Here is an 18,823-nt window from a genome sequence, read left to right on the forward strand (position 1 = left end):
CTTTTTATTTTTTTATTCCACAATTATTCATATTTTTCACCACAAATATTTCATATTGTGTTAAAATGTACAAGAAAATATTTTTTTGCCTTGGAATATTAATCATTTAAACGGCCAAAACGAAATCATCACATGATACAGGACTTCGCCACACGATTCTTGCTTGAGACCTTTTAAGAAATCCTGTTAACAATCAATAGAAATCTAACCTCGCAGTAAGATAACGGATTTGTCTGCAATAAGGTGTGTAAAGAAGATAGAAAATCGTTAATCGCAGTCTCTAATTGATGGATTATCTTCTGACCTGCCGTCAACACTTGAATGAAAGTATTTAGTATCGATTCATTGGTGGCCTATACAGTCTTACTAAGCCAGCTAATGTTTGGGCTTTCTGTTGACCATACAAAACAAACAAAAAATGATACTGGAGTCGTGTGGCGTGTACTCAGGTCCAAGAGGTCCCGGGTTCGAATCCTGCCCGGTGTGAGTGGTTCAAGCCTTACAGTCCAGTCTTACGCAGCTTGTACTTACATGTGCAAAACTGGTGTGTTACTTCTAAAAAGGCGGTTTACCGGTTATGCGAAACAAACAAACAAAGAAACAAACAAACAAATAAACAAAATACTGTGGTAATAAAAAAATACCTACTAAAAACCACATGCTAGGAGCGTAGTCTACACGTTTTTCGTTTTCATTTCTGTCAGTATATTGACAAACGCGTACAAGGCAATGGCATACACAGAACTACTGCAATTAAGCCATTGAACAACAATTACCTTGATAATCTCAGGATTTTCGCTATATTTTTTGGTTTGTAGGCTGGTTTTGGTTCAAAGAAAATTTATAGATCGCAGGATATTAGCTGTTTGCTGAGACTTGCGATATCTTCGCGCTCTCACTTGCTTTATTTGACATTGACAGACGAGAGGATATGTGTAACTTCAAGTCCGGAGGGCCTCAGAGGAGGGATGAAGGATTTTACTGGCTTACTCTCCCAGTAAACTCCAAAATTCAATCTTCTCAGAATGTACTGAAGTGGTTCCGTGCCGAGGGGAATGTATTACAGTAGATGCTATCAGTGCAAGGAGAGAAAAGAGATGTACAGAAAATGGCTTTCGACGAAGCCCTACCTCTTCGCTGATACCATCTTCTGAACGAATTTCCGCAAGCCACTTACTCTGGTAATGACATAATGGACAGTCGGAAACGCTACAAACTTCCGCCTCTCAGAGATACCTGAAAGGAAGAGGAATTGAAGAGATATCAGCGGAAGAGAGGCATCATTTCTGTTCTTTATTTAGATTCGAAGTTACCAATTCTGTATCTGTATCTGTATAGCCGCCCTTCGACATAACACACCAGGTTGAATTACATATGGTAGTACATGGTACATGGTAAAATTGACGTACATGTGGTATTCGTTACTAGACAAAAATGGGAGAGTTGGAACTTGATTTGGAGATGCAATTGAATAGATTTGATCTAAAAAGTTCCTTGATAATTTGATATATATATATAGCCAACACCTACGAATCTGATGTGTTACACCATATGTATGTACATAGCCTCCATAACAGGCCTTTGGGACGGCCTTAAAATTTTGTGTTTTATAATTCTAGGCTGAGAAGCAATGAGAACATAGCACATACCCCCTCCCCCCCCCCCCACCACACACACAAAACTGCCAACAATCCAGCAAAAGGAGCGACACCAAATGATAGTTAGACCACACCAATTTAATTTCTTGGTTCTCGGATTTTTTCAGAAAAAATATGCAGCGACAGGGTGAAAAAAAATAAAAAATAAAAACAGGTCTATGCGTCCTATTATAGCCCCAAATGCTTAGATAGGAGCCATGAAGTCAACACAAAAGCTAGGCTGGGCCAAAATTTAAACAATGAATTTTGCACTTTTAATCAAACCACTGCATTGATAGGTGGAAAAAACTGTAACCACTGTGAGGAAAAGGACTTTGCTCAACTGTTGGGGGCAAAATATAAGCATTTTTGAGTTGATTCAGAACCAGAATCCTTTTTTTTTTCAGAAATGAATGAAGGGGCGAATCCGAGAACCAACAAATTAAATTGGTATGGCCTTAGGCCTGTTGACAAGGCCAGATTCAGATCTAACTTTGGCCAAATACTTTTCGACTGAAGAATCACCTCAGAGGCGCGTTTCGGACCTCCGGCACTTAAGACAGGTGACAGGTGGTGGCAAATATCGCCGACGTCTTCTTTCTGTCTCACGACATGCCCTCAGCGATCGATTTGGTCGTCCTGGTAACACGGACGATAGATCGGCCGTAAGGCCACAGTAAGTAATTTTGGATGACATCAGCGCGCGCATTGATTTTCGCCTGATTTTGTAAAAAAAAAAAACAAGTAGCCATGTGAAAATGATCAACATGCCGAAAATGGCCAAACATGTTTGTTGCCACGCCGGAACGTGGATGGCAGATAAATACAAAGAGAGGAGACAAGGCTCTGATTTATTGTTAACTTTGTCACAGTGAAGTATTTCATTCCTTTTATATGTGATGGTGGCTGTGTATATGTACTGTTCCCACTTAAAACAAAACCATTTGTACAATGATTGGAAACATATTTTTCAAAGTTGTTTCAGTGACAAATGGATGGTGTAATAGTAGGCAGTAAACATAGCACAATATAGGTATCATTTCTTATTTAACAAGGTTTATGATGTCAAAAATTGAAAATGTAGGAATCTTTTTTTTTTGGCCCGCCTTGGTTTTTTTCGCCCTATCGCATTAGATTTGGAGTCTGCGGAGGATGTCATCCATAAAATTCACGTGCTGTGGCCTAATTCAATAGAACAGCCCGGGCCGGAAGCTCGTGTCGTCCCAGAATACATGTACATGCTTCCCTGAATGTTACCGGTGGTTGTTCTTAATCTACTAAGAGAGCTAGCTGTACTTCACGTACAATACAGCTGCTATATACGACGGGCGGTTATACGGGACATACAGATATCTTCGTCAAATTCTGGAGAAAACCAGGTAGATATCTCTCCGATATTTTTGTATAAAGCTGACGTAAATTATTTTCTCAATAGCATTTTTGTAGAGCGTGATGTGGACCTGTTTCTATACTGTTGGTCGACGTTTGTATAATGTTTGTCATAAATTGAAACTATGCTTTGCCACTGTATCAACGAACTGCGAACATATGGGCTTGGCGTGCGGCTGATGGTATTGCCTGGCTCAATTCATTCAAATTTAAAGCGTTTGGTCTATCTAGGCAATTTGACATATGTTCCTGTCCCTTTGAGATATGAAATACATGTATATCGTTCGTGTAAATGATTTGACTTGCTGTGTTGATATAGGGTATGACGTGTGCAAGGTTGGTTGGATGATTTGGAAAAAATGACAAATTTGAGAGATAGTGCAAAACTTGGACTCGGATGAAGTGTGGGAGAGGTTAACTAGCTCTCTGTACCTTTATTCCTAGAGGTATCGTATTGCTGTAGATTTCTTTGTGGTTCCAATGAATCTATAGCATTCTCTAACTAGATCTTCAAATCTGCCGTTGACAAGTAAGTACAGCACCATACATTCTATAATAATATAATTAATATTTTCTATCTTCAATTATGCCAATAACGAGTAACAGCAGTACCATACAACAAGACGGTACCATATCCTAGCCTTCATATCAGACTTTGTATCAGGGTTGTAAAGTTGTTTTCTGACAGCCACTCAGTACATGATAATCTTTTAAAAGTAGTCCACAACGTAGCCTGTTACGGAGGCTAATAAAAATGGTTTCATAACAAGGTATTTTCGAAGCCTTCATATATGATCTACAGCTTAAGTCATTATGACTTATTGTCAATGGGATTTTTCAATAAGGAAAATTATGTTGTCCTGAACGCACAATGAATAACCTTTAAGATAATGTCATGTTGCGGTATAAAACAATGGTATTATAAAGGGCAACGTACTCTAGGTGAATGACTTCTTGCTACATCCCCTCCAGGCAAGTAACGCAGACTAAAATACTTCAAAAATCGACGTCATTTTCCTTAGGGGGTAATAAACGTTTCTAGGGAAACCGGAATCACATTTTTAGTTCTATCTCACCGCTCACGTCTTTTGTTACCTTCAAAGCAATGCTCGACGTGTTGCCAGGGACGACACAGAGCAGCTCTTCGGTACCAGAGCTAACATACCCCCGAGGAAATTTTGTCTCAGTACCCCTGCGGACGGCATTTGAGCCCTAGGGCTTAAATTACGTTTTTCAAGCGGGGAAAAAAATCACCGGAGTGGGTTTACCATAGTCTAGATACCAGGCCCATAGCACGCTAGCTTGCGAGGTCTAATATGGGAGATGTGGTATGATTTCCTTGCGGGCCATGGCGCCAAGGAATTGGCTTGTAGTAGGCCATGAAAACAGTCTGGCACCCAGGCTAGGTTTACAAAGCCAGTCGGGGATATATGGAAGCTTACAGTGGCGAGAAGCCCAACCCTTGGAGAGACTGGTGACCAGGTTACGTATTTCACAGAAGAAATACATTTTTAGATATAGCAGTTGCCTTGGAGCTACCTTATAGCTTCCAGAGTACAATGATTCACGTAATGGCTTCCTGAATTATGCCTTATAAACCTGGCGTGAGGTCTCGCTTACAGGTGTTTCTTACCAATAAATTGCCTTCCTGGATTACGGGGAGCCTTGGGACCACATTAGGGATCAGCTAATTGTATTCATGACCTGTGGAAGATTCATGTTGGATTGGCCTCGAGGGAAATAAACAGGAAGGAGGATAACGTGTCGTCATTAGCCTGTATGAAATCCAGTACTCCCATTTTCAGCACGCTTTTTACTAACTCATTACCGGTATCTAACACAAGTACATGTAACATGTTTGTTTCGTTTTATCCGAGCGCCCTCGTGAAGCCTAGCGGATTTTGGTAGAAGTGCAGCAAACCTGATCTTCAGCCAAGTCCGTACGTTTTGTCACCGGGTTAATTCATAGCATTTCCTCCCAAAGAACCGCAATAAAACCTGAAGATTGAACCATCTCCGGCGAGACGAGGACAGTTCGCGCTGAGGAGACACTCCTGAATAATTGAAAGGAGGCGTTTTTTTTTCTGATTATCGATCTCTGGTCGCCTGGGAAACGATAGATCGATGCAGCAGACCATATTAGGAAATGTGCTATCGGTTATCTGGTGTTACAGATCGGTACAGGGTCAATCTGTGGAACAAAAATACACTTATTTCACAGAAAGAAAGGGGGGCAAGAATTCATCAGTTAGATCAGTAACAACAGGCGTTCATTTACAAGTTAAAACCGTGAAGTTTGTTGGGATATAGATACTCCTATGGCAGTGTACAGTGTCTGGTATGTCGTTAGAGAAGAATTATATATGTCGGCCATATACCTCACCAGCACCTAAATATGTGTCACCACGTCGTTTAGGCTAACCCTATCCGTAACACGCCCGTTTCATAAGCATCATAACTACCTCTGTGAGCACCTGAGGTGATTTAAACGCCACATATAACGGTAAACTCATTTCTGTGCATCAACCCGACTGTCCCTAGCTGCTTCTACATGACCTCATCAGGCAAACGAAACCGTGCTTGACGTGTGTCAATCAGAAGAGCCGCATCATGACTTTGCTTACTTTCCCAATGGACACGTTGTCCTACACAACACTGTTATACTTTAGCCGACCGGGCAGTTTCCATGAACGAAAAGTATAATACTAGAAAGGTAACATTTGCAAAGCAAATGCATCATGTTTACCTTCACATGGCCCAGCTTAACAAACTAACGTTTTGTTTATTCTTACTCAAACACATGCATGTATATTGTGACCATGCGGCCCCTCTTGAACTCAGTTCTGCATGGCACTTCCAACATTATGTAACCCGACACCAGTTACCATGGTGATAGACGTCTGGTCCTGGTCATTGACCTCATTTGTTTTGAGAAGAAGAGGAAGAAACTGGGCAAAAACAACATGTTTTCCTTCGGTAAACATAAAAAGACAACAAACACAAAGATGTGTCCGGGCCCCGGTTTTGAAATGCGACCTAAGTGTAACAGCGGACCAATCACATGCGTGCACAATAATTCAATTTACTATGTGCAGATCTGCCGATGATCCAACCATTCAGGATAAAAACATATCTAACCAATTGTAGGTTTAGCCATTCGTATGCAACGTGGTACGTAAGAGATTAGAACCGAGTCTTGAACGAAATTAGTCTGATCCGTTACAATCACACGCAGTCAGACGGTGTACCCCTGTCCTTGGTGCTGAATGTTGGGTTAAACCATCTTTTGGCTATAATGCCACAGTGGCCCTGTTGTAGTATTTCTTGCTTGCACTGAGGTTGCTTAAACGCTGACTGGTAGATGGATGGAGCGAATTGTCCAATTTACAGACGTCGAACGCCACAGAGTACTTCGTCATTGAATACATCATTTGTCCTGACACTGTGGTAAGATTTGCGCTTGTTAATTTGTCAATTGAGTGGCAAATATTCAAATTTTAGCTAGCTATGCATGCATCTATGTGCATATATGTATACACGCATGTGCGTATGTATGCATGGACGACGTATGCATCTAATTACCGTTATATATGTATCTGTTTGGCTTCAATTTTAGCTATAAGAAAACCATATCATTAAATTGTACATTTACGTATTTTCAATAGACTGTAATTGCAATTGAGATGTTTCAAAGTTTCTGTCTTTCATATTCTTCTATCTACTTGACAATTTATCTACCTTCCTGTATTTCTACTCCAGCCATGTGCCTTTCTAGTGGACACTTTTTATGTTTACCGAAGGAAAACATATTGTTTTGCTACGTTTCTTCTTCTTCTCCAAACAATGACCTGAACCAGACTGTCTGTTACCATGGTAACTAGTGTTGGGTTACATCATGTTGCAATTTTATAGCAGGAGGGATTTAGACTCCTGTATGACCATATACATGTATATGAATGTGTTTAAGTAAGAATTAGCAGACCATATGCGAAGGTAAACATTATGCATTTGCTTTGCAAATGTTACTTTTCTAGTTAAATGTAATTTACCGTTATACACCCACAGCGAGGTGAACAAACACGGTACTAAGTCCAGCCAATGTATGTATTCTAGACATGCCTCCCTGCTTGTAGCAGACAAATTGTGTCTGTGTCTGTCTGGTCATGATTGTTTCTGTGTCTAGTGCTGAGGTCTGATCATTAGCGCGAGCGTGAGGCCGGATACTGGGAAGGTCAAATGTTATAGCAGCGTACTTCTGTTGATAAAGAATGGGTCGAAGAGTGAACCGTCTGTCGGTCAAGGTTACTTAGTGATAAGATATGGAGGGGGTGGATAATGATGATTGAGTGTTTGTGTTTGTGAGAGGGGGAAGAATGGGAGTGCGAGTGCGTGTGTTTGTGTGTGTGTGTGTGTGTGTGTGTGTGTGTGTGTGTGTGTGTGTGATGTGTGTGTGTGTGTGTGTGTGTGTGTGTGTGTGTGTGTGTTTGTGTGCTTTTGCGCGCGCGCGCGCGCGTGTGTGTGTGAATCGGGTGTGTGTGTGCTCTTGTGTGCTTTTGCGTGTGCTTGGAGGTAAATCTACCATTAGCCTTTTTTATAGACTTTATATCCAGTAACGTCCTACAGTATTCCCAGCTGGCCTGTACATGTGATGACAACACTGTACAACCCTCCATAGAAATTTGTTTACTGTTGAAATCGTCTTTCATTTCTTTGTATCAATAACGACATCCTTCGCTCATTGTCGCTCGTACTGTGTAACTGGAGATCCTAAACTAGTTGGCTCGATCAGAAAAAACTTCCTAACATTAGGGAAGCTAATCAGGCCTTTGGCTCGTTTGTTACAGCCTGCTTTAATTCTCCACAGTACCGGTTTGGGCTTGTTAGCTGAACCCGATTCTTGTTTCATCAACGCAAGGTCTCCTTTCGATCTCTTTACGCAATTATGGCTAGTTCACCTTGTTAGTTCTGATGGCGAGGGCTTCAACTTCTGAAGCTCGGGAGTGTATTCAACCAGACTCGCGTTCAGAGTTCTATTCGCTTCGTTGGCCCCTGAGTCTAACAAAAACGCATTTCGGAAGTAGCTAGGGAGGCATGGAGGAGCTCTGAAAACGTGTTTAGTATTTCGCCTGTGTGGGCTTCAGCACTAATGATGGCAAGTTCAGGTCTATGAGTCATGTTATTGCCTCTTCATCCTTCTTCTCAATTAGGCCGCTCCATGTCCATACCATGTGAGGCGTACCTTAGATGACAAGACTGACTTTAACTACTGTAATACAGGATATATAAGTATTTAAAGTCATTAGGACTTTAAATGTAATGTCTACCTTTCTATTTTTTTACCATATCTTCTTCCTCATGACCTCAGTGCAAAGCGGACAAATTTAAGTTTTTCAGTGACTATAAACAAGAATCAAGCAAACAACGTTAACAAGGAGCACTGTTAATACAACTGTGGCTTCGCGATGTTTGGTGATTGGAGTTCATAAAAAACTCATAACATCTAACGTTAATGTAGCCATGATTTTCATTGACAGTTCAGATGGATGCAAACAAGAAACATCTTTTCCGTAAAAACAATTTTCTTTCGTAAATAACACTACTGCAGAACAAATACTAGTAGATATCCATACTCTAGATTATCGACCTTGTTCTAGCAGCAGTCTACTCTACATAAATTACTGGTGGACTGATGAATATTTTACCATTGCATTAGTAAGACTTGAAAAGCTACAAAAGTCCGTCTTATCATCTATCAGCTTGTTGCTTCTAGATTAGCTGCCGGGCACTCTCTCTGAAGCAAGGACCAAATGATGTGAAACAAATCCCTGATACTCTTGATGATAAAACATTGAAATACGTCCAAAAGAAGATCTAGTGACACGCATGTGTGCAATGTGTAACTGCTACGCTCCAGTTTCTAAAGACTTCGGCTTATTTTGACGTGTTTTAGTCGTTTTTATCGTAGTTTTTTTTGTACTTGTGTTACTTTTACCGCCTGGTGGCAAATGGTAGCCGTCTGGTGAATTTAACACTGTCTTGTAGCCACCAAAAACTCTCCTTGGAGATTGTGTATCCGCTCAAAGTTGTGATCAATGCTGTATTCTCGCACAGAGAGATCTATGAACGTTGTGTACAATTTAATCAACTTGATGTAGCCCCACGGCCTCGCTAATACGTCTCCGGTACAGAGCTAACCCCGTGGCCCGCACCAATCCGTCACCGGCCGGACCTACTGACACAGCCGGGAGCGCGGAAGCCGGGACACCGCCAGAACAAGTCAACTACCCGTTTAAAGTTAAAACTTTAGATCCAACACAATTAAGTCCTCTCACCCAGATCATGGAGTTAAGTTTTTCTACCTCCATGCCTAGATCTTTCGATCAGTCACTCTGGTCTTCCTCAGCAGACTGATCCAGCATTAAAGGCTTGTCACGTGGCTTATCACGTGTCGTGTGACGCCAACACTGCGTCAAAGGTATCTGGTAGACGATGTCAGCCTCCGTCCTGGTAGAGAGAAGGGTGATGGGCCCTGATGTAAATAGCCTCTTTCACCCCTCTCAGGAAGTAGTCTTGTTCTGATGAACAGGGGGGACTGAACCACCCCACCCTCCCCAGGTCCTGTTTCTGATCAATTTTCCTGATGAAGACATTTGAATAAGTGACAAAATCTCGCCCTTTAAGTCGACCTCATCACCGACTCCATCAACTACCCACCCTCCCCGGTACTTGGGGATATGAAAACCCGGAATAACCGCCGACCTCAATTTGATACATTACCGTCAGTTCGAACATTGCCAAAAGGGAAAAAGTCGTTATTAATCTCCCGTCGTCCTTTGCGGCAGACCAAGCAAGGGCCATTTCAGGTCAAGGGCTTGACATAGTTACGCAACAAATTAGGCTTTCGAATCTTGTGTTCTGCCTCATAAAGACTATAGCTAGCAACAGTCTGGTGCGAATGATACGAATATCTAGAGAAAGCAGAGAGGTATCAAGGAACCTCAGGTTCGGTTCCTTAAATGCACCTTGCGCCAAACAGGCGCCGACGTGTCCCGGTTTGACTCTCATCATTTCAGTAGGAGTGATTTTCGTTGGCCGGGTGACGCTTGTTGATAAGGGTTTCCCTGAGTAGCCGGGTTGTACGATTTTATTACCTTTCATGTAGAACACGTCAACATTGGATCTCAAGTTGAATGTACAGTCAAACCTGTCTATAGTGGTCACTCAAGGGACTGGCCAAAATTGACCACTATGGCCAGGTGACCACTATAGAGAAATGGCGGTTAGTTGCCCCCCCCCCCCAAGTGACACATGCTTTCAGTACCATTGAACAAAGATGTATTTATGTCTTTATTCTCAAACATATGAAAACATTCATTGCACAGGTAAGTCTCTTTTCAAATGTAACATTACATGTTATAATTCAATTGTTGTTCTTTTGCTTTAGTTGTGGGCTTGAAAAAAAATTATATATCAAAACTGCATGCACTCGACATGATACTCAGTTGATCTACTGGGACTATGAAACCTTCCCACTAAAATATACAAAATCACTGGTTGCCATTTACTGTTCTTGTGTACGTGTAACATCGATGTTACCTACAAAAATATTGAAAGCGAATCAAGCAACAAAGTTTCTGTCGACTCCAAGCCATGTTTCTTCCGACTGCAAACTCCTTTAATCTCCTTCTCACTCGCTGTCAGTTGAATCACATCCACCTTGTGGAATAAGTTCGACGTCTGTCTTTCCGCTTTTGCCATCGTTTCTCCGCAATCGCCACGTTACTAGTACCGTAAGTCGAAAAGTGGAAGAGAAATTATGACATCGCCATGTTTTTGTTCTTTGGTGAGTGCTTCGCATGACCGACATCGCCACAACGAATTCCAACCATGTAAACAAGATTTTTTGTACCAAGATGCTGTCCATTTAGTTAACAGCAAAATAATTGTTCATCTGTTGCCGTTTATTTTCCGTTTTTTGGTTATTTTTGAACATGAAAACGTAGCGAAAACTTTCCTTTGTTTACGGCTTGGGTTTCTTCCGGCGTGGGTTGTCTGCCTCTGCCATTATGCCAATGTGGTGGTCAACAAAATAGTGCTCCTTTCAGGCTTACATATTTTGTAGAATATTCACTACAGACTTAAGTTTACGATGGAAATTAGTTTTAATAATGTATTCCAAATATTTTTGTAATGTAATCACGCCATTTGATGCTATAAAATTAAATAAAAGTCGGTACATCTACCTCCAAACCAATGGAGTCTTCCGATGACCCCAATTGACCTGATTGTTGCTGCAGCCTGCGCCATTTTGAAAAATCACGAAACGCATTTTCTCAGCCCAAATTTCTTGAATTATGCCCGTGAAAAGGGGAAGTTGGCAACATATTTATGCTTTTCAAGGAATCGAAAAATCAAATATGGATATTCGTAAGTTTTTTGTAAGGATGATTGCCGCAATCTTCGCCGAGTCCACTGAAAGCACCGCGGCACGCACGACATGGTGTTTCAGATATCAAAGACGTCAACACGAGCGACCGCAAAAATTTCGTGTCAAAATCAAGTTTTCCTTTATTTCATACACATCTGGAGTCTAATTTCAGTTCACATTTTAATAATGTAGCGGCCACAAAATTATCACAAGGCTTGATTGAACGTCCTAACGGCCGTAGCCCGAGGTCGGGTGGTGTTACGTACGTGGTGCTTAGCGGGTAACTGCCGGCCAGCCGTGACCGCTATCGGCGGTGTTGACAGCCGGCGGGACCGGAATGGGGTGACCGCTGACCGCGTTGAACAGTGACCGCTATATACGCGATTCTTAATGCTTACGTCAATGGGAAAAATTCAAGGGACCGGCAAAAACCGACCGCTATGGCCGGGTGACCGCAATGCCAAGGTGACCGCTAGTACAGGTTTGACTGTAACTGTTTCTTTTAGTGTCAAATATTTGATGAATTGTTTGTTACTATGGATTCATTTGAGCAACTATAAGTGATTGAAGACGTCCGCAGCGCATATATTTCTTTTCGCGATCGGCCTAGTTGCATCGCATAAGACCGGTCGTTTTGCAACGAATTTCTCTTATAACTTTTTTCTTCACCACAGATCGATGTATGCCGTTCGCCAGATGAGATAGGAGTTACTCCATAGTCATAGATCCACCACAGATCGCAGAAGGTGACTTAAAACACAGAGTCTGACAACATGCCTGCGGGGAAGATGCCCATCAACTGGTAAGAAGCCTTGTAAGATTCTTGTAATCCTTAATGCTAGGAACTGCTGCGGACTGTTCTGGCAACATCAGTGCATGCTGATCATGACTTCTCTTTGATAAAAACTGAAGGTTTGTCCAGAAAGGACTAAACAACGTGTATGACAGTGAATGTTCGAAGTCTAGGGATCTGCTATTACGTCGTACCTGGTCATTAATTTTATATCCCCGTTTCTTTAAAAAAATGCATGGCAAGAACATTCAAACGCACAATACATCATTGATACTCTACAAACAGAGGTTTGGGTTTTGGCTTATTTTTTCGAGTTTTTAGGCTATTTTGTCGAGGTTTCTTTTTTTTTGCATTGGAATTTTTTGTTACGTTGGGTTGGCGTAAAAAAAATTCCAGTGCAAAAACTTAACACCAGTAAAAGGCCTAAAAACATGTCAAAAATAAGCCCAAACCCAAACCTCTGCTTGGAGAGTAGTTCATTGATATGATTTTTTACGACTGACACAGATTGTCAAGCTGTTATAAAATCGTCGTGGCACCACTTAACACGCACGTCTTTTGCGACAGGTGGCTCACCTGTGACGAGGCAGTAAAAATAATCGCTGTCTCCTGGGAGATTAAATTAGGCTGTAGCCGGCGAGCAAATCTTTTGAGGTCAATTGGCCGTGCAGACGTCTAATCAATTGATGAAAGATAGAAACGAGCCAGTATAAAGGTTGGGTGGGGACGGAAGAAAACACACGCACATTTACCACACGCATCGTCCGTACATTAGGCCACAGCATGTAAATTTTATGGATGACATCCTCCGCAGTCTCCAAATCTAATGTGGTAGGACGAAAAAAAAACAGGGCGGGGCCAAAAAAAACAAGGTACCTACATTTTCAAATATTGACATCATAAACCCTGTAACAAGAAATGCTAACTATATTGTTCCAAGTTTACTGCCAACTATTATAATATCCATTTGTCACTGAAAAATGGAAGTTTTCAAGCATTGTACAAATGGTTTTCATTGAGTGAACGTCACATATAAAAGGAATCAGAGTAAAAGACAAAACAAAAAAAAACAGAGTCTTGTCTTTTCTCCTGTCTTCATATTTACCTGCCATCCACGTTCCGGCATGGCAACAGACATCTTTGCCCATTTTCGGCATGTTGACCACTGTCAGAAGGCAACGAAATTTCTTCTTTTTTTTTCCAAAATCAGGCGAAAATCAATTTGCGCGCTGATGTCATCCATAAAATTACTTGCTGTGGCCTTATAAGACAATCGACAAATGCCTTTCCTGTGGATTATTTTGCACTTTTAAAGATATTTCTTTCCTCTAAACGGAAAACAAATTGTTTAACATACGTCATTTGCGTCAGCGAACGAACACATTTAACAGAACAAACATGCTAGAATCATCATTTGTCTAGAGTTGTTGACCAACTTTCTGAATGATTTGTTTGAAACCGTCTGTTTGCAATGCTGGACGCTGTGGCCTTTTGATGATTGTAAAAAGTGTGTGAATGTTGTGCTATCTAACGCTACTTTTTGTTTTTACTCTTTTCATGGTATTATAAATGCTCCGAGTTTCAAAACTTTGACCGTGTTCTTTTTATCATTCTTGTGATTATGAGGGCAGCGTGATTAGTGTACTGACAGTTTTTGTAACTTTTTCATGCGTCCAAATGAAACTCCACCCAAGCATGCCCCTGCGCTCGCCACTTGTCAAACGGTACGTGACTTTTTCCACGCTGTATGCATGCTTGTGGCACCTGCTGATTGGGATGTACCATGTCTGCAAAAAGGGGAATCATTCAAAATTTTCTCTTCTCTTCTTCCCTTTGACGCCCACAATCATGAGTGATGATCATTCCGGCGTTTACAGTTGTGACTTTATATGTCAATCAATAATATAAGACCATTTTCTACCTCTACCTCTACAAATGTGTTAAACGTTACAACAACAGAAGTTAAAAATACCCCCTCTGAACAAACATGGTAAGTTCCAGATGATGTCATACTTTTCACCGGATGCGGTTTCTACCTGCGTAGTGCATGTCGGGAAAAATTTACTTCCGCCATTTTGTGTCATGGAGGAAAAACATCAATCTGTGATCGATATTTTCGTGCGGAAGCTGAGAAATTTACGATTCCTACGCCAGATTGGCATGCAATAACCCCAGTCGAGGGTAGGCAGGCTAGAGGAGTTTTTCTTTTCTCGATTGCAGCTGCCAGGCCGAGGAGGCACGGCTGAAAATGGCGACGGCGACGAAGAATAAACATCTGCGAGCGAAGCGGCAGAAGAAGAAACTGTTCCGGGCAAACGAGCCACTCCTGTCCGTGCTTATGTGGGGAGTAAATCACTCGGTAAGAGACCACTTCATCCTTCATTCTGCACGCAGCCAGCCTTGCCTATTACGCCGTTGATTGTATTTTGTCGCTGTGGCGAATTCCGCTACCCAGACCGTGACTAATTTTGAGCAGACCGCTATCCGATCTTTCTTCGGTCAACGGAGGCGTTTCCCCCGAGAAAAAAAGTCGGTGTGATCGCAGAAAATTTAATCATGGTATTCCTTTCTCTTTATTATAAAAAAAATGTGTGATAAATTTTCCTTGTCCAAGTGTTGTTTGTATGTTGTATTCTGTGCTACTTCCCCACAGGAAATTCTTGGCATTTCGATTTTGTGTAAGCGTTTCAAACAGGTGACATCATACGTGTGTATGTGGCCTCACCCAAATACTATACCCAGACTACAAATCAAATGGGACAAAATTCTCTATTCTGAAATAGCTATTGATCTAACTATGAATTGGTTCTTCCCTGTGAGTAAAAAAAATACCATAATTAATTAATAATAATTTGAGGTACAAGAATATTTTTCTCGGTATTTGAGGGGTGGAATTATGTTGTGATGATAAATGGAATAATTTAATCCACCCCCTAATTGTTCTGTAATAAAAAAAATGATTGTGTTAGAATGTTCTAGATTGCAGATTGTTTCTTGCTTTAATGCATGGTTTTCATTTGAAGTTATCCAATCTTTAAATCAAAGCCACATTTCCTTCTAATACTAGATTTGAATATTGTGGCTCATATTCATGCAACTTGCCTTAAAGATTTATTGATAATGCCTAATCGTCAATGTACAATGTATTTTTTTGTGTGTGTGTGTAGGTATCAGAAGAATCATTCCTTGTCAGGCACCAATATAGATTTTATTTAACACATTGAACTGACAATTGATATAAGCCAGATACAGACTTTCTAAATGCACATGTGTGGTTCCCTGGTTAGGGTACCTGGCTTCCAGATACCCTTCCAGATTTGTTGGGGTTGGACTCCCAGACTGATGTCAGTGGAAAAGAATGTCAGAAACTGTGGTCATTGTACTCATCAGAAAGAAGTTTGAACTGAAATTGCATTTTATTTGTTTTTATTTTATTTGTTTTGATATGTCATGCATTGGTCATGATCATGATCATGACAAGAGACTAGGTATATACTATAAGCCTGCACTGCAATATCTCTAGAAGGGTCATCCCTACACTTCTCAATACACAGGACTGAAAGCGTAATGTCCTCTCCAAAGAACGGTTTATTTTCTGATGCAACCCTTTACACATGCCAGAGCAGGGTTCGAACTTGTATGCCCTCTGCATCTAGCCTGGGTGTCATCCTCCCTAGTTTCCGCCCGCTCCCTAATGTGGCTGGGCCCATACTCTGCATCCACAACAGGCCCACTGGTAACCCATACTAGTAGACTTAGACAACATCTCCATTTACATTCTCTACTCTACAGGTTCATCTGATGTCCTTTCTAGTATGCGGTACCATACTTTCCTGTTTGAACTACTTGAAACATTGACATGTTGTGCGTATGCATATCTTCTCTAAATTCTCACAGATCTTTTGGCAAACCAGATATACTCAAGTGTGTAAGGTGTCAGGAATGATCCTGTAGAATTCCAAATGCCAAAGTTGCCAGTGACCCCGTTTAAACTCATATTTTTGACTTTGGAAGAACCCAGACAGATTTCTCGGAAGCAATGAAAATGCATGTTCTTCAGTAGTTCAGGAATGGCTGTGAATGTACTATGTACCCATGGCTTGATCCGTGTTAGTCCAATGTAATGTACATCAGGATTCAAGTTGGAATACCATATTTACAGAAATGCACAATTGCAAATCAAAACAACCATAAGTTTCTTAAATACTATGATTTTTCTTAGGAACTAAAGATTGTTACAGTAGTGTCTCCAAATTCCAATTTCAGTTTTTGCCAACACAAATTGCAGGTTGCTAAGTGAAAGTACGGTAGGTGTTTTGTGCAGGTTACTTATTGACACCAATGTTCTGCTGTTAGGTATCTCATGTGCTCCATGTATATAATGAGTAGGAAGTGTAGGCTCGAGTGGGGTATTAAAAGGTTTTGAAGGGTCCTTTTCGGTGGGAAAAGACAGTTGGACTATTCATAACGGGCACATCCGCAATCCCGAGCTCCAGTATAGCTTCCTGTGCTGTTCCACTTCAAAGTACACACAGAGCAAGCCGACATGAAAGCAAGTAGTCATGAGAGTTTGGAACGTCTGGAAGAGTGCGATAGTTGCTTCACCCGCGGATCAAGGTGGAAGCGCAATGTGTCATGTTGGCTGTGATGTACGCTGGCATGGGCAGTCCCTGTACAGGATGTCAGTGGGACATGTGGTTATCATCACCCAAGTCTGCTGGAATTCTCAGTCATGGGGGAGAGATAGAGCGGACACGTCAGCTGTTTTCTGACAGTTGGAAATGGCAGCAGCATTCATCACTTCCTAATATTACAGGATCCTTTCATAAAGAGTCAGGCCGATATATCCTTGTCTTGTTTGGTGTGTCAAAACTGTGGATTGCTGTGGTACAATTACAGTGTGCTCTTGCCTAAAACTTTTTATCATGTTTTAACATTTTACCTGGGTATGTTTGTCTGTGTATCTGTGTTTGCTTGTGTGTTCATACAGTGGAGTGGCAGGGTGTACGTTGGGTGAAATTCCTTAACCACGGACCACAAAAGTCATGCACAGGAAGTTAGATTCCAGTAGCTGGCATAGACCCAGCAGGAACCTTTTTTGGGGGGAGGGGGGGGGGAAGTCAGTTGGCCAATCATGAGTGAAGATATAATTAAATTGGTGGTACAATTTGTAGTAGTTTTTTTATCTGGTGATAACAGAAAAGTTGTTCCTGACATTTTTTTCTTTTTGGGGGGTGGGGAGTTACCCTGTAGTTACAGTAGCATTTACCTTTTGAATACCTTATCAGAATGTATACCAACCCTGCGCCAGCCATTAAATACGTTTGCTTTTGTAGATAATAATCAGTCTGGTCTGTATTCAAACTTTGTACCTCCATCTCTCCATACGTCAACACCATTTCTTATAGCTGCTGGTATGCTTCCAATTTGATGTGTACTGTTGACAGGGCTCATAGTCATATGTTGTGATTTCATAATGCCATTTTATTAACTGTCATCATATATTTGCAAATAATTTTTTCTGGACAGCTAAATAATATTTGTATTGCCTGTAATGATATGTATTTGCAAGATAGATTCCTTGAATCAAGCCACCTTCTTGTTGCTACAAGACGAATACAATAAAGCTATAATGGCTCACTGGCAAATTTTGTTCCACACAATTATAGAGTTACAGTTAGATAATTCAATTACATAGGCAACTCATATTAAAAATACATTGTATACACAATATGTATCTTGCATAAGTTTGCATATTGATTGGTCTATCACTTGTTCTACTAACTACTTCTCTAGTCTTCTGCTAAAAAAACTCCCTTGTCGTGACAACTTGAATATTACTAGGGTATATGCATTGTCAGGTAACGTTGCCTATCTATACGCTTGCACAGATGTCATCCATCAAATGAGGTCTGTGTGGCCTGACTGAGCTCACATATCCTATATATCCATGTTGCTTCAGGCAGGTTGTTTCTCAAAGCCTCCTGTGCTTTCTAGCCTAGAATCCATCCTATATTCTAGCTCTGATTTGTTCCAAGGATTGCTCCCACTCACTCACTCACCCTGGCTACATTAAAATATTTGGTCCTTACATCTTCTAGTAGGGGACATCAATTTGATTTTGCTGGTTCTCTGATTTTTTAAAGAAAAATATGAAGCAATGAGGAAAAAAAAGAAACAGGCCTAGGCATCCTATGATAGCCCCATTTTTTTTTTTGAGAACAGGTGAAAATCAATGTGTGCGCGGATGTCATCCACGCTCCTCCGCAGCGTCCGCTAGCTATCCACATCTGGGCGCGCGGCGGGGTCCCCAGAGCAACACAGTGCGGAAGCATTAGCGTGTATTTGTGTCCTGGGGCCGAGAACGCATTTTGCGCAAAGCATGCTGGGTAGCAGAGTGAACTGTCCTGGGGACGAGAGTTTGTAGCGCGGGCGGAGAATGCCAAAACTCCCTCCGTGGCTAAGTTCCTTCCGCGACTAACTCCCTTCTGGGCAAATGTAGAGGGATAACGGTACACCCTCATAGCTATAGCGTCACCAAATGAGGTACTTTGTAAAGGTCCGTTTCATTTGGTA

General features: G+C 41.3%; 1 protein-coding gene across 3 annotated transcripts in view; it reads left to right on the top strand.

Annotated features, from left to right (window-relative positions):
* The window catches only part of LOC109478711 (phosphatidylinositol 5-phosphate 4-kinase type-2 alpha-like), a 38,046-nt gene that overhangs the window by 5,649 nt on the left and 13,574 nt on the right, over nucleotides 1-18,823 (top strand). For 2 of the 3 annotated variants that reach the window (XM_019780420.1, XM_019780419.1), the window contains exons 2-4: nucleotides 12,129-12,256; nucleotides 13,942-13,971; nucleotides 14,468-14,606. In XM_019780420.1, the coding sequence (XP_019635979.1) occupies nucleotides 12,228-12,256; nucleotides 13,942-13,971; nucleotides 14,468-14,606 (198 nt within the window). In that variant the 5' untranslated portion in view covers nucleotides 12,129-12,227. The remainder of the gene's footprint in view (nucleotides 1-12,128; nucleotides 12,257-13,941; nucleotides 13,972-14,467; nucleotides 14,607-18,823) is intronic. The other variant, XM_019780421.1, reaches the window with a different exon arrangement.

Source organism: Branchiostoma belcheri, unplaced genomic scaffold, assembly GCF_001625305.1.
Source record: "Branchiostoma belcheri isolate BF01 breed outbred unplaced genomic scaffold, Haploidv18h27 scaffold45, whole genome shotgun sequence".
In the NCBI taxonomy this organism is placed as follows: domain Eukaryota; kingdom Metazoa; phylum Chordata; class Leptocardii; order Amphioxiformes; family Branchiostomatidae; genus Branchiostoma; species Branchiostoma belcheri.